Source organism: Festucalex cinctus, chromosome 8, assembly GCF_051991245.1.
Source record: "Festucalex cinctus isolate MCC-2025b chromosome 8, RoL_Fcin_1.0, whole genome shotgun sequence".
Classification (NCBI taxonomy): domain Eukaryota; kingdom Metazoa; phylum Chordata; class Actinopteri; order Syngnathiformes; family Syngnathidae; genus Festucalex; species Festucalex cinctus.
In genome coordinates, this window is record NC_135418.1 from 17,445,238 (window position 1) to 17,461,940 (window position 16,703).

General features: G+C 38.7%; 1 protein-coding gene across 2 annotated transcripts in view; it reads right to left on the minus strand.

The window, feature by feature from the left end:
* Window positions 1-876: 876 nt before the first annotated feature.
* LOC144024221 (RNA-binding motif, single-stranded-interacting protein 2-like) overlaps window positions 877-16,703 on the minus strand; it is a 33,149-nt gene continuing 17,322 nt past the window's right edge. For both annotated transcript variants that reach the window (XM_077530378.1, XM_077530377.1), the window contains exons 3-14: window positions 12,328-12,386; window positions 11,081-11,172; window positions 6,366-6,523; window positions 6,209-6,288; window positions 6,005-6,114; window positions 5,852-5,895; window positions 4,360-4,453; window positions 4,205-4,255; window positions 3,975-4,085; window positions 2,451-2,531; window positions 1,617-1,704; window positions 877-1,524 (exon numbers count right to left, since the gene is read on the minus strand). In XM_077530378.1, the coding sequence (XP_077386504.1) occupies window positions 1,624-1,704; window positions 2,451-2,531; window positions 3,975-4,085; window positions 4,205-4,255; window positions 4,360-4,453; window positions 5,852-5,895; window positions 6,005-6,114; window positions 6,209-6,288; window positions 6,366-6,523; window positions 11,081-11,172; window positions 12,328-12,386 (961 nt within the window). In that variant the 3' untranslated portion in view covers window positions 877-1,524; window positions 1,617-1,623. The remainder of the gene's footprint in view (window positions 1,525-1,616; window positions 1,705-2,450; window positions 2,532-3,974; window positions 4,086-4,204; window positions 4,256-4,359; window positions 4,454-5,851; window positions 5,896-6,004; window positions 6,115-6,208; window positions 6,289-6,365; window positions 6,524-11,080; window positions 11,173-12,327; window positions 12,387-16,703) is intronic.

The following is a 16,703-nucleotide window of genomic DNA, read 5'->3' on the forward strand; positions in this document are numbered from 1 at the left end:
ATAAACGAGACAGCCAGCTTCTAATAGCTGCCAGGACCGGGCAAAAAAGCTTGGATAATGGTGAGTGCAATGTTTACCGCTGTTTAATTGTCAACCAAGATAGCATTTAGCATTAGCGAAAGCAATAACGCAACCACCTACCACGAGATTGACAAGCAATTAAATTTGTTATAAATAGCTCTTTGTGAGTATTTATTATTATATATTTGATATTCGACAAAATGTAATTTAAAAAATCTGGTCACCCCAGATTTGGTGCTTAGATTTTCAATTGGTAGCCTCTGGTCATACTCGTGTAGGTAGAGGGGAGGCGGGGTAAAGAGTGACAGCTCCCCCACCCGCAAAACCGGCCAGAGGGTGACAAGTGCGCTAAAATTCTAGATGAAATCTTGTTGCTTGGGGTAATTTATCTGCAGACGCTGTCTGTTTAAATGTGTGTCCTTGACGCGAATTAGTAATACATTTGACACAAGGAGCTGAGAAACTGCGGCACTAGGATTACTACAATCATAAATAATAAAACGTTACTCATCTGACTCGATAGTACATTATTCATTTGTTTACATCTGATTCCATTCGTGAATACAGGTAGCAGAAGGGAAGAGACAGACTGTGAAAAGGGTCAATACAGTTCCCAAAAAATGTCAGCTTATCACTCTGTGGCTTCTTTGTAGTCTTTCGAGACCCTACAATTAAATAATGTCTTTTGTATTAAGGTTTAAATGGTCTAAAAATTCTGGAGAAAAAAAAAAAAAAGTCAAATATAAATAGAAATAATTGATTGTCTTTTGTTCACTCATGCTTTAAAAAAGGACTAAAAAGTATAAATAAGATGTGTTTCTATCATTTGTGCATGAATAGAAATCTCTGCAGCAGTTAGAGGAAGAAGTAGCTTTAAACGGTTTGCCTCCCGCGGTTGCAATGACTTGATATCCAGCAAAAGTGTTTTTTGTTTTTTGGAACCTGTACAAACTGTTAAACCCACCGCTGCAAATAGAATGTCAAACAACAGACATCAGGAAATAAAAAGTTGCATATTTTACAAAAAAAAATAAATTTAAAAGACACATTGTGTTTGAACTCTTTTCCTTGAAACACTCTGAAACATCCAGAATGCAATTTTTAAAAATAAGAATTTGTTATATTACGTGCATAAAAATAACGCTCTGGTTTTTTCCCTCCTCACTAAATTTTTTTCCTCCAACATTTTCTCATGTTCCTTGTTTCAGTTATCAAAATAGATCCAATCTTCTGTGGAGAAGATTACCTCCTTTGGTAGTTCAACTTGTGAGCAGAATCGTTCAATGACGGAAGTGTTGTCTTGTTTCTTTAAAATGGAAGAAAAAAAACAAACGAACAAAGAAACACACATATTTTTTCACTCTCTCGCACACGTACACACGTTCCTTTTGTCATCCATGTTCAAGTCCGGATGCTTGGTGACGGTATTTGAGCAGAGTTCTCGTTTAGCTGAACCCTGATTGGTTGGATTCATCACATGGCATAGGCCCCACCCACATGGAGCTGGACGAATACGCACAGGGAAAGCGATGTAATTAAAAAATAAACAAGTATTGATCAATGCATATTCTTAATATAATATTGTACATTCGTACCTTAGCGTCACTTGGTGTGCTGGTATGAGTAGTTTGTGTGTTCTGTGGGAGTTTCCATAGCAACCTGTTGCTGTTGACCACCGTTCTCCTGAAAAACAAATGACTAATTATTTCATAAGCAGTCTACCTGCCTCTCCAAAAGCAGACTTTGTTTATTGATGTTTCCGAGTCACGCTTCATTTCACATCCTCCATTTTCACGCCTCGCTACCATCAAGTCACCCCCCCCATTCACAAATGTTGCCCCTTCCCCCCCCCCCCCCCCCCCCCCCCCCCCCTGCTGCTCATTCTGCAGGTCCCCGCCACCATTTACACCGAATTAGATCAGTGACGACGCCCCGCAGGCACACACGGCCTCATGCCGAGAACTCTGTCAGGATGCTTTCATTCAGCAGTTAATGTTGGCTCTTTATCTAAAGTCTTGTTTTCTTTTCATCCGTTTGAGAAAATGTGTAGAAAATGGACTTGTAATGGGACTAAGTGAGAAACAGAAACCTTGAGTGGGACGATATACGGAACATTATGCCTAATGAAAGCAATTGTGCAAAACATCAGCGCTACAATGTAGTCTAAATGTGTTTGTAATTGCACCCAAACACAACAACTCTTATGAATGCACAAAATAACCGACTTTAATAATCCCCGTCTTGCGGATGTATCAGGACATAAATCAAACAAGTAACAATAATTCAATTTTTATTTTCTTCCTTTTGAAAAATAATAAGCAGTGATTGATTCATTTTGTATCATTTTATACCATTAGACATTTAGACAGTGTGCACTAACATAAATTTTCTTCACTCACATATATACAGAGTACACATACAGTACATACCTCTACAGGGACATTGGAAGGAGGCACTGGGGTGTACTGGGGGATGTAAGTCCCCTGCATAGTTGTGTTGGCCGGAATATACTGTGTGGAGAAGATGAGATAAGACAAATTATGCTGGTATTTTACAAAATATTTGGAGGATTTTTATAAAATTTCATAGTTAGCCATAACTCAGGAATCTAAAATAACTTGAAGTAACAAGTCCCTTTTTGTTCCCCTAAATATAGTTCTTTTTAGGCATGTGCAAGTACTGATAGAAGGTATATCGGCATCATGTCGATACTTATTCAATGTATCGGTACTTGTGGCTGTTTTACGATCACGAAATAGAAATTAATGATTTTAAGGAATAATGCTATATTGGGATATAAAGTAGGAATCGTAACGATATCCAAACGTCATGATACAATATCACGATATGAAGGTCACAATACGATTTATTATTACGATATTGTGGGGAGGTTGGCCATACAAAAAACAGGTCACAATATTGTAAAAATAAAATGAACTCATACTAAAAAAAAAACAAAAACAAAAAAACAACAACACAATATTGTGCTTTTGTACATTACACCAATGCATATAAACACCTACGATCTCTAATAATAACACTTACATGCTCAAGCTAGCACACATAGAGTTCCAACACATAATGACTCGGTTCACAAGCATATTACGTTTCCCCTTTGTAAAGTGTTTTGGGAACCATATGGTGTAGTTAAAGTGCTATATAAAAAGCAATCCATTTACCATTCATCTGGTCATTAGTGTGGATTTTAAACATAGAAGGGCCAAAACATGGCTTGTGAAAATTAAACTGCACTAAAAAAAACTAGCCACCAGATGGTGCTAGAACTGCACAAATGGAAATTAACCCAACTTTTTTCACAGATGTGCTGCTTGTAATATATCGCCGATATATTGTGGCAGTTTTTATATCGCAATATCACGATATTGCCGTTATTGTTACATACCTAATATAAAGATCTTTACTTAAAATTATCTGTCAATGTTTTTTGAGAGTGGGTATCTGTCAAAACTACTAGTGGTATATTGGTACTTGGTGTTGGTGGCTACTGAAGAGTTGAGTACTTGCACTAGTATCGATCTGACAAAAAGAGGTATCAAACATCCCTAGTTCTCATTTCTTTTTTCAGATAAAAGGCTTATACAGTACTACAAAAATAATGTACTTCTGAACTTCATCTCTTAAAAGATGACTTTCTTCCACTGCTAAATCCATGACTATCATAATACAGTATTACATTATTTTGGATACTAAATACATAACATAATTCTCATAAGATTGTGAGCTTCTATCTCACCAAAACATGACTTTGAGCCTGGAAAGCATATACTTTTTCTTGAACAATTTTGACTTCATTCTTTAACTTTTTCCCCGCAAAAAAATATGAATTATGGTAACATTAGTGTGTGTGATTTGTCAAAAATAAATCCCCTATGGCATTTAGTGTTAAATATGAAGTCCAAAAAGAAGTCCAATAAGAGCGTGTGCGTACTCACTGTGCCCGTGCTGCCCAGGGAAAGGTGGCTTAGCTGCTGGGCGAGAGGTCCCATCATAGACGTGGGCTGGATGGACATTGCGTGATCCATTGCTGGGGTAAGAACTGTACCCTATGCATACAATCAGACACGATTGACGAACAAGACCTACTACACACATGCCAACCAGGAGCTGAAATTGACAGGGATGTTTTGAGGAGGAAAAAAATAAAAAATAAAGAGCTACTCACAGCTGGCTGCATGAGGTATGACTGGTGGTGCATCCAGGACGGGCTGTGCACCTTTACATGAGGGAAGAATGACAGTAATGAGTCTGTGTAGTGTGTACTCAATATCTGTGAATGAAATGGAGTTGAAAGGTTGACATTTGAGTAAAATACACCACCTGGTAGGATGAGACGGGAGAATGCATGTAAGGTGAGAGGGACGTCTGGGCGATCATTCGGTTTGGAGCCAGACTGTATGGCGACGAGTAGAAACTGTCAAACAGAATGAGACCAAAACATGAACCACATCTGCTTATACAGTATGTTCTCATCTGCATTGAAAAAGGCACACAGATAATGGAGACCTCCGCCAAGACTTTGAGTTCAACATCAGCTGAAAAACGATTAAGTGAATATTTTGTAACATCTTAAAGGGACACTTGACTCACTGAACAATTTGCAACAATAATAAGTTAGTATTTTGTCTAAAATTAATGTGATAACTTCATTAGTTTTCATGAACAATTAATACCTTTAAATACTAATTATGCTACTTCCTGTCGACTGAAGATGACATCACTTGTGCTGACCAATCATGGCTCAGTTTACTGACCAAACCCAGAAAACAAGTGAGCCGTGATTGCTCGTTACGTATTTCCTCAGCACAGGTGACGTCATCTTCAGCTGAGAGCAAATGTGACAATGTGTTTTTAAAGGTATTAATTGTACATGAATAAAATGAAGTCATCACATTAATTCTTAATTTTTTACTGCTGAAAATGGCTTAATGAGTCAAGTATCCCTTTAATAGCCAAGCTGTGGTGACGGCTCCAAATCGGATATAGAATTAATCCCACATCCCTTTTAGAGAATAAATGTTTGTTTGTTTTTTATTATAAAATAAAATAAAAAAATCCTTTATGAAATAAAATATTACAAAAATATCACCATCTGATTTTCCTAAAACATTTTCACCCCCCCCCCCCTCTTTTTTTTTTTATAAGTATTCTTGTCTTAAGTCTTAGATGTTTTCTGTATATTTGACAAATTAAGTGAGCAGTGCTGTTAACTTGTAAAATTTGAATGACTAAACGAAACAAACAAACAAAAACACCAAGTATGTAAAATTAGGCTTCAAAATTGTGAATATCAAGCCTTTGTTTCCACTCTCAAATTGTTTTGTGTCCGTTGAATTTTTGACACTGAAAAATGGATGCTAATGTGTAGCATATTTCTTACACCTTAGCTTGTTAGCTCATGAGCTAACAAGCTAAGGTGTAGTACCATAACAGTAACTCACAATTGTGCCGACTAGCTAATAAAGCAAAAAAAGGCGCTCAAGTTGTTATATGGTGGGGGAGGGGAACTCATGCTGAACGCCAATTTGTGTTACTAGACACCGTGTTAGCCACACTACAAAAATCAGGGTAACTGAAATGGTGACACCATATATCCACAATGCAACACTACATTGTTTTGTCTTTACACTCTATATGGTCTTTAAAATCCAATTATGATACCATAAAGTTGTACACAAACCACTGAAGCGAAAAACACAACCTCAACATCCAAGCAGGGGGCAGCATTGTAGCAGAGTTGAGGCGCTGCTCTTTTTGTTTTTTTGCGTGTAGGTTGGGGGCTGTTTTCACTCAGGCCCTGCATACCACTCACCCATTTTGTAATGCTGTGGGGTCATACGCAAGCGTCATTCCTCCCTGGGAAAACAATGTGGGATTCAAAAGCAGTGAGGTCATGCAAACAGCACGGCATTCAGCTCCAAACTTGACTAGTTTAGAGCAAAGTTCAAATGGAAGCGTTACTTACGGTCTCTCCGTCTCTGGCCCAGGGCCTTCCGTTGGGAAGGTACTTTCCCTGGTTCTGCCTCTTTTTCTGACCTCCATCTGCAAACTTACATAACAAGGGCTCCGTGGGTACTGGGGAAAAGCAAAAGAGCAAACAGGTGAACGCCGGCACCAACAAAAACAATATCAAGAGCGCATAGAAACAAAAAATTATAATTCCACTCACCCGGAACTCCCGGTGGAGTCTTAATGAATTTGCCATTGAAATGTTGAATTATGGCCTCACATTTCTCTGTGGACTCCATCCTGGAATAAGAATAAATAAATATATGAACATACCTACATGCATGTTCTCTGTATGATTTGAATTGCCAGAGTCTGACCTGGCGAAACCCACACCGCGGCTGGTCCCATTGGCGTCTCGCAGAATGCGTGTCGAAATGACCTGCCCAAAGGACTTGAGCATGCTCTCCAACTCCTGCTCGTCCATGGACACCGGCAAATTGGAGATGTATAGGTTGGTGGGGTCCTGCTCTTGTTGCTATTTGGGGAGCAAGGGTTTAAAAAAAAAATGTTTAAATGGCATATTTATTTTTGAGTAATTTTTAAAGGGAGAAATTCCCATTTAGACCCAAGCCTAAACCAGAGTGGCAGACTTCCCCTAAGGTTGAACCGCAAACAAAATAGATTGCAAAAATAGTCCAAATGTCAGAGGATTATGGTGCAAAAGATGACAGCACTTGGGGGGGAATAGTTCTAAAAACAAACTCCTCAAACAAAAGTGGGGGAAGAAAAAAAATAAATAAAAAAATCATAGAGCGCAATTTGTTGGGAGATTCCACTTCCACAGAAAATATATCACCAAAATGTATCACCAACTTTATCACTCTTCTCATAATCTAACGCGCCAAGTTTTGTGGGAACTGTTTGTGATTTTGCTAACTAAATAACAGCACTCAAAACACCATTTGCCATCATGTTCTTGCGATTGGCAGAGGTAATACTAAGGCGGGTAGGTATTAGGGATGTAACGATAAGGGCAATGTCGTGATATCGTGATATTAAAACTTCCACAATATCGTCGTCGTCATGTTCACTTCACAATATTTAAAAGAAACACATCTGTTAAAAAAGTCAGGTTGATTTCCATGTATGCAGTTCTAACACCCTCTAGTGGCTAGTTTATTAGTGCAATTTAACTTTCATTAGGGATGTTTTGGCCTTCTATGTTTAAAATCTATGCTAATTGTCAGACGAAGGGGAACCTAATTTGCTTGTGAAGCGATCAATGTGTGCTTGCATTAGCAAATAAGTGTCTCAATATTGTTATTAAAGATTGTAGGTGGTTTATTATGCATTGCTGTTATGTACAAAAGCACAATATTGTGCTTTTTTAGTATGAGTTTGTTCTTTTGTTACAATATTGTGATCGTTTTTAAATATTGCCAACCCCCCACAATATCGTGATAGTTATCGTATCTACCTTCATATCGTGCCATCTAGGGGTGGGAGAAAAAATCGATATCGCAATATATTGTTGAGCTCTCTGTTGCAATAAATTATTGATACACTGACGGTAGATATTGATGTAATGTGTCCAGTTGTGCAGTGTTATGTTATAAATGTTTATGCACTTTAATTTGTCTCACTTTACAATGTTTACAGTTGAAATACAAAGAGGCAGTGACGCACTATGCAGAACTTTGTACCTTGTACAAAGTTTTGGCATTGAATAAATGCAGAATTAGACATTTTCCTTTTAATGGGCATTTGTTGGCTTTTTCAGTCACATATCGCGATATGTGACTGAAAAAGCTATTTTTATAATTTTTTTGACAATATATCAAAAATCATAGATATCATGTATCGTGATATCGATATCGTGAGCCAAATATCGTCACAGTATCGAATCGTGGTTTACCCGTATCGTCCCACCCCGAGTGACATCCCTAGTAGGTATCAGTGTTAATTTTGACAAGACATTTTAATTCAGATTTAGTTAGTCTTTTCACTAAAATTAATTAGCTTTAGTCATAATTTAGTTATCTGATTGTATTTTAGTTTTAATCCAATTTTAGCTGATGAAAATAAAGAGCAATTTTAGTTGACGAAAAAAGGAGCAATTTTAGTCGACTAAATTGACAGTTTAGTCAATATTTTCCTTCAGCATACATTTCAACTTTTAGACAGAAAATTATAACACACCTATTTGTGACTATAGTTTAACACGCAAGACAATCTTAGTTTCCATGTAAATAAAAAAAAAAAGTGCATAATTGCTTGAGATTAATCTTACAGCTGCACAATGAATGTGAACATGTTTGAACATTAAATAAAGTGCAGTGAACACTAAGGATGTAACGATATCCAAACGTCACAATACGATATCACAATATGAAGCTCACAAAGCTTTCGTTTGTCATTGACGGAATTGTCAGTCAATTTTAATTATCGTTATCGTCTCAATGAATGGTTTCCATTATAGTTTTCACAAAGTTGTCAAATAACAAAAATTAATCAATTCAAAATTACTATTATTTTGATCATAAAGGAGGATTCAAATTGTAAGTTTGCAGCCAGTGTTTTTATTGTTGGGGGCTTTTACAACATACCACCCATATAAGGTTGGCTTGGCTTACTGTACACATAGCTAAGAAAAAAAAAAAAGTCTGAGAATTAAATCCTCAGTTCTTCTTTTCAATGATTTAAATTAATTTCTTTCAATATTTGCATTAGTGAACTTTTTAATGTCCTCATTCCTATGATTGTGCCAACCATCTTTTCATATAAATCCTTTGCACAGTATATTCATAAATAATGCCCATTACGAAACATTTTTCAAAAATCTGTGCCTGACTCAAAAAAAAAAGTGTAACCCTGACTAATTTGTCACTTGCGCTAGTAGTGCGTCAATGACTTGACTAAGCTGTCTGTCACTTTTAAAACTCTGCGCGCACTCATTAATATACTCACACATGCAAATACGAATTTGTCAACTCGCACATTGCGGCAAAAATATCTAATTAAGAAATATTGACAGCTGCGAGTGCATTAAAGCAGAGAGATTATCCACACACATGCAGCTCCGAGACTTAATTTTTGTAGCGCTCGCCGGAAAGCGAAACCGTGTGAGACTGCAGAGGAAGACAGGAAGTCAGGCATGAAGTTAAGAGTTCACAGAGCAACAGAAGCCTGGCAACTGGGAGAAAAGAGGCTGGGCCACAAGGAGGAAGGGAAAACGTGCAGACAGGAAAGGGGAGGGTGGGATGCATGAGTGTCTTCCAATAATATTTGGTACTGGAGGAGGAAATTACAGGATGGGAAGCAGTGGGAGTTTTGACTAATATGAAAGAAGGATGGCTGAAAAGACGATAAATGGGTCTCTGTATCATCCAAATACGTAATTCTGTCATCGTTTCCTCTCTGCCTGATGATTACAGTTATCAAAAAGCAAATATTTCTAATCATGCCGGACAGATGTTGTAGCGTGTAGCATTTCAAAAATGGAAAACTTCATATCTGAGCTGGTGAGACATTCAGACAACAGATGCCTCAGCAAATATTGTGTTTGACTTTTGAGTCCATGCGTTATCAGTTATCTTGAACTTTATTGCTGCTAAGGGTTGCGTCTATTGTCTGCCAAGAGACACCATTATTTTCTCGGTGACTCTCATCATTCTGGGTGCGGCAATTCAGCAATAAGGGGATTGTGTAACACAGTGACGGACTGCTGGAGGTCATTGACAAAGTGTCATTTTGTCGAAGGCCGTGTCACAAAGCTGAGCAAATAAAACCCACCTCCTGCTTCATATTTTATTTACCCACCGCCTCTGCTAATTTCATTCGCTCAAATACCGAACCTGTAGCGGACAATTCAGATGGCGGCAGTCCATTCTCTGTGTAGCGTGAGCGGAGGAGTGTTGCTCTTTGTTTGGGCCATTTGCACAAGGAGGGACAGCAAAGTAAAGCTTCTAGTTTTAACGGGGAAGTCAACCCAAAAGAAAAACAATTATTGACAATAATTTTTTCTATGCTATATTCTGGTTAATACTGCCTTGGTGGCATACGAGTTCAGCAGCAAAATCCAGCAGTTTTTATCAATATCAGTAGGCGGCCATTTTGTCACTTGCTGGAGAGTCAAAATGACATCAGTTGCTCAGGTAACAACCAATCACAGCTCAACTTCGGAAAACAGGTAAGCCGTGATTGGTCGTTGCCTGAGCCTGAGTAACTATGATGTCATATGTCATATGATGTCAGTCGACAGCAAGTGGCAAAATGGCCGCCCCCTGAGATGGGTAAAAAAGAAAGAAAGGAAGAAAAGAAGAAAGGTCAGCAGCAGGACCTTTTTTTTTTTTTTTTTTTAAATCTCATCTTAATATCAGACTGTTCCTACAACCTGAAGTAACCCTGTCGCTCTTAGCCAGCTGTGTATATTTAGGCTTTTATTGTGGTTATCAACACCACTGCTGGTGCACAAGCTGTCTGGGTGAGTCACGTAGTGGTGTCCAGTTGCACTCGTCTGGTATAGAGATGCATGGCATGATATTGCATGAAGTTAGGGTGCAGATCGATTACAGTGCAGAGGGATACCCTGGTGTTACATTACAGTGGGCACGGGTGGTGGTATGGCTGGGGGTAACTTCGGAACGGAGTGAATTAAGTGCGGGTGTCAGCCCCAGGCCTCGGGCCCAGACGCCGGACAATGCCAAGCCATTGTAACTGCCCCATTGACAGTGGCTGTAGTGGCACCCTCCCCTGTGTTCCCTCAATGGGGAGCGGGAGAGCCAGGGGGATCAGCTTAATGGGCCGACAAGAGCTGCTTTGACTGCAGCAGACACCCGCACAAAGAGCTCTGAACAAGAGCGACAACGGGAGCAAGTTAGCAACGTACACAAGCAAAAGAGGAGCTGGTGTGCAGAGAAACAAGAGAGAGAGGCGGTTGTGGGGAGGCGATTGACGACGATACAACAGGGCCTGACCCTTCCATGTGACTGCTACTAAATACACACTCAAGTGGATTTGTAAGGACAGAGTCATTTGTATGGTTCCGAATGAAGCTGAGGTGGAAGTTGAAAAAAAGTAGATGCAATCTTACTTTGGCCATCTGTGCCTGGACGCCACTTGATTTCAGAGCCGTAACGGCTTTCTGAGCTGCTGCCGGACTGTCAAAGTCCACAAAACCATAGCCTGTCAAATACACACATGCATATTAAAAACATCAAGCTAAGTGGTGAACATTTACTTCATAAGACCTTGTTCCATAATCAAGGTTATGGTATAGGTAATGGTAGCTAGCTAGCATCAAAATTGGAAGAGGAGATCGGAGATCAAGTGGGACCTAAAAGTTTTCATTTACAGTATTCTGGAGCAGTGCGTATCTGGTGGTCAGTTCAGATGGGTGCCTTTATTGATTGATGATGATAGTTAAAAATTAAACGTTTCTTGACAATAATAATCTATTATGTTGTATGTGACATCACTAGTCTAAACATGACATACTGATTAATATTACATTTATGGAATATGAGTTATGAAGCAAAATCCTGCTGTTTTTATCCATCTCAGGGACGGCCAATTTGCCACTTGCTGTCGACTGAAGATGACATCACAGTGGCTTGGGCTCAGGCAATGACCAATCACAACTCACCTGCTTTCTGAAGCTGAGCTGTGATTGGTTGTTACCTGAAGCCTGAGCAACTGTGATGTCATTTTCACTCGACAGCAAGTGGCAAAATGGCCGCCTGCTGGATTTTGCTGCTTAACTCGTATTCCGCTAATTCAATATTAACCACAATGCCGTATTTAGACTGGTAGGGCTGCATAGAACATATTGTCTTCAAGGCCCAGTTAGCTTTCGGCCTAAATGGGCTGCCATACAATTAAACAGTGAATATTAAAAAGGGTGGGATTCTGTGCGTAATTATTTTTAACTTGATCATTAAAACTAAGTTACAAATACTGCAATTCCATATTTAACAACGTCGCTTTCAGAACACGATATGATGTTCCGCTCATTAGCAAAGTTACCAAATCAAACACTTTAGTACCTAGCTAGTTCAAATCTTAGCCCTCATGCATATTGACATATTACAGCATATATCCCGCGATAAAAATCTGTAAATAAAGTAACACCGACTTTTGCTTAAACAAGGCCGTTAATGTTAAATTAGTTGGAATAACAATTTTGTGAAGTATTTTGAATATTGATGGTTTCCTTTGCTATTATTTAAGAACCAAAAAAAGGCCCACTCCATCTTTACATACAGTGTCAACCAGTTGCTATATGCAAAATGTGCTGGCCAGAGTTTGTTGGAATTTGATATGGAAAATATAAAAACTCACCTTTACATTTGTTGGTGGTTTTATCCAAGATGGCTTTAGTCGACACAATCTTGCCATACCTTTGTAGACACACAGAAAAAAAAAAAAAGAAAAAAAAAAAAAACATCCTGTCAGGAATCTGCTCCTTCCACATGCATAACAATCCTTTACACACTTCCTCAGACTGCATACCAACATAAACACATGCATCACTTTTAACGTCATTAACAACTATGGCCACATCCACCCTTCCTGCTGGGGGAGGATATCTGGCTTTGTTGTTGACAGGTGTACGCCTCCCAATACCAAAGACTATTTGTCCCGAACGCGTCTTTAACACGTGCGCACATTTCTCCTTGAAACTTGTGTTGTCGCAATCAGAATGGGCTTTCAAGTAACCACATAAACTCTGTAGAAGCCACTGCTTTCAATAAAATCTGTGAGCAATGAGACACAGAATAGGTTTCCAGCATGATTCATATTTTGACATTGACAAGTGTGGAGGCTAATGAGGAGCATATCCACTTTACAGCATAATAGATTGTCCCTGCCTGGCTGTTGTATTTATCCGAAGCAGGAGGCTGGTCTTCCTCTGTTTGGGCGACATGGTGTCTGGGCGGATTGTAACCTGATGCTTCGCCCCCTCCAGTTGGCCTTCCTTCCCTCCATATCCCTCCTCCTTTTCCACCCTCACATCGCAGCGCACAGCTGGATCCTACACGCCTGCTTTCTCTTGGTGGCCAGATGATTTGGATGTGTCCCATGTGTCTCTTGACACCTCAGTGTGGCATGTTCTTGTACCACTGTATCATGGCTCTCTGTCTTTGGTTTCCTCTGGCCACACTGCCAACTACATTCTCGTCATGCGGCATTTGATTTCGCACGCACACACCACATACTGTGTAAAAAAAAAAAAAAAGAAAGGAGAAAAAAAAAAGCTACACTATAAAATGGAGGCATTTATATTTTATCATCATATGTTTGTTTATAATTTCCCCAAAGTCATATGACAGCTGTAAGTGGTGCATGACTAAGAGCTCACTGACCTCATCATTAGGCACAATTGAGCATTGTGCCAGTTTTACTTTTTACGGAGCCTATGTTTTTTTGTTTTTGTTTTTTTTTTTGTCATTTGTCATTTCCAGTGTTGCCACAGTTACCTTGAAAAAGTAGTTACTGATTACTTGATTCTAAAAGTAACTTAGATTATAAGTGACTTTATTAGTTACTTTCAGCAGATGCTGACAAGTCTGCTTAACATAAAAATAACAACTTGTTTTGTCAGTACCACAGCAAATTGTAGTGTAGTAATTTTAATCAGACTATTATATAAGGAACAATATCTTCTTGCTAGATTACTTGTTACTCAAAATGTTACTGGCATCACTGGTCATTGCTTACTGAGGTTATACTGTAGAGGGTGTCATTTCATAGCAGAGCATCCTATGAACAGATATTTTTCATTAATATTAATCCAATTTCTTCTATTTTTTTTTACAATATTTTTAATTAATAATTAATGATATAATGAATATATAAATAAAATAAAATGTAATTCATATTACTAAAGTTTTTTTGTTTTTTTCCTTCCGGTTTTAGTCCCTCCCTACACTGTTTTTAAATTGTGCTAAATGAACAAACAAACAATAAATGGTATCAGTACTGATTCATTTTTATATCCACCTGTTGCCATTCATACAACAGAATAAGTCATAGCCTCCTTTCAGTATATAGTATCCGATTTGTGTTAATTTAAGAAGGCCCAGATTTCACACTGAGTAATTTAATTTGTGAGTAAATTAAAATGAGATTAGAATTATTTTAGTATTTTTGTTTGGTGATGTGCCATGCGATTATTCTTGTGTAAAATGTGTGCGTTGGCTCAGTAAAGGTTAGGAAACAAGGTATGTCATACAGAACTAATACAGTATGTAGAGATTGTATGTTGCATGTACAGTACTGAAAAAAGATAACAAACTGCTAGATTAACTCATTTAGTGCCTGCCATTGTTAAACCCTTCTTTACCGTAACACCGTTTTAAGTGTTGAATGAATAAGTAGCATTTTGTAAGCCTTCTTTGAAACTAGCAAAATATTAAACAGATCTCAGTGTGAGAAAGATTAGATTGATTAAGTTATTAGGAATGACTTTACAAACAACAACATGATTGTAAAACAAAAAGCCAGCCCCTGATAAGTGTCTGTTTGAGGTAAGACAAGAAAAACAAAAGCATCGTTTCATGTGTCCATGTTTGCCCTGCCGGGAACACCGGACCAGTTCAAAAGTCCGAAAGCAGTGCTTGCGTGACCTTCCACTTAACCCGAGACCCCTCCAAAAGCTCACAGCACTGTCGAGGCCACACACACTTAAAAGACAAGTCATGACCCACATACAGCTGCTTGACATTCTTTCCCAGCAGGCGGTGCTACTCTTTTTCCCCACTCATTCATCTTTCGCCTTAGAGGAGCCCTCCCAATCACGTCGGTCCCCTCTCCACATTTCTTACGCCACACAATGACTCCTCTGTCAGCCGAACAATCAAGTTCCGGTGTTTCGCATACCAACCACAGATTTCTAGCTGCTTCACTTTGATTGCTGCGGCTTGAACAACAGGTTGTACACATGCTGTGTTAGTACGGCTCTGAGGATTTGACGCTTTCTTTGGGACGCACTGGAGCATCAAAATTAGGTAGAGGGTCGGGTAAGACGAAACTTGTAAAGTCCATTTATAGGGTGGGGGGAGCCGTCATTTTGATGGACCCCTGCAGGCCCGTACTTGCAAACTCTGACACTTTTCACGCTTGACTATGATGATGGTAGTTTATGTTCACAAACAAGCTCGATGACATAAAAGCATAGGCTGGAAGCTCAACCGCTAATGGTGCACATTAATCACTAGATATTTCTGAGTAGAGCTGTCAAAATTAATCGACAAGTAATAAATTATCAAATTAATCAACTATTTTATAGCACTGGCCTTCTTATACTGTCAACTTCATGTCCCAATACTTTTGTCCATATCCTCCTGACTACCAGGAAAAAAAATATTGTCCAATCATGTTTATGTTGATATTCCCCAATCTTTGTGAATAACTGGAATACTGCATAAGACATTTTTTGAAAGAAAAAAAAAAGTTTTTATTTTTAAGCTATGATGTGTCCACTACAGAGGACATTTTTTGCTAGGCTCAAACACAGTTAAAATAATTCAAACAATACTTTGTGTTCTTAAGAGTCCTATAGAAAACATGCTAACAACATTTAAAGCCTAAATTTGTTCAATAAAAAGTTATACACTTTTCCTCTTCCTGAAAAAGTGCTTGCACTAAGGGAAGCCATTTTCTTTTGTAATGTAATCAAAGGTAACAAAGCTCCACCCCTACACATCTGGTAACATTGGAAAGCTCTGAATGTCCTCTATAGAGCACAAAAGTAGTTAATTCAATCTTATGCACTGGGTGGGAGATATTCAGGTTTAAAAAGGTCCACTACAGAGGACAAATTTGAATTGCTGGTAGTCAGGAGGATATGGTATATGGAGCTCTAGCCACAGCTCATGGGGTAAATATGCGTTGACAGCCGTTTGTCAAAATTACAGTCAGTTTGTCAAAGTTGATTGGATCCAATGAAATGGAGTCAGGATTGTGGTCTCGTCATTGCAATCGTTCGTCAACACACCCTATGTTGATAACTCATAGTTCACAAGACGTGCCAGGTCCTTAAAACTGGATCCAGTTGTCTGACAGAGTGCTAAATCTGGAGTTAGAGTCATGCAGAGGATGTTCGAGTGAGTTGATAACATCTGCTCTGTGTTGAGCTCTGCTCTTCATCTGTTGGACACATGACACTAAATTGTTCAAGCCATAGTTTTAGATTCAGAAAATGGCTGTCACTGGCCAAATGAATCAATGGACTAAAAACAATTAAACTTGGCTTGATTCAATCTTAATTGCAGAAACTCAGCGGATTGACAGCCAAATTTGTTAAACTTTCAACGTTAAGTAGAGTAAGGAGTCAACTTAAGCCTTATTAAGTCAGGGGGGGGAAGAGACAGAGCTGGGGGCCAGAGAAGGGTACAGCCAGTTGCCTCTTGTCCTCATCTAACCTTCCACTTTCTGTAAGCTGGAACTGGCTCAGTGGTAAGCACCTGGAACACTAATGCATCGGAGAGTGGGATGTATATGGAATGCACACACAAACACTTTGTCATGCTCTGTGATTCATCTCATTGAGCATTTCCATTTTACATTAACTAAAGGGGTAAACATATTAGAACACTAGTACTGGAACAAACCAGGAAGTTTGAAGTATAGAATTCACCAATACATTTATAGATAATAAAGAATAAAGACAATATTGTGCATACCAAAGACCAATAGCTAGCAAGCTAATGTCC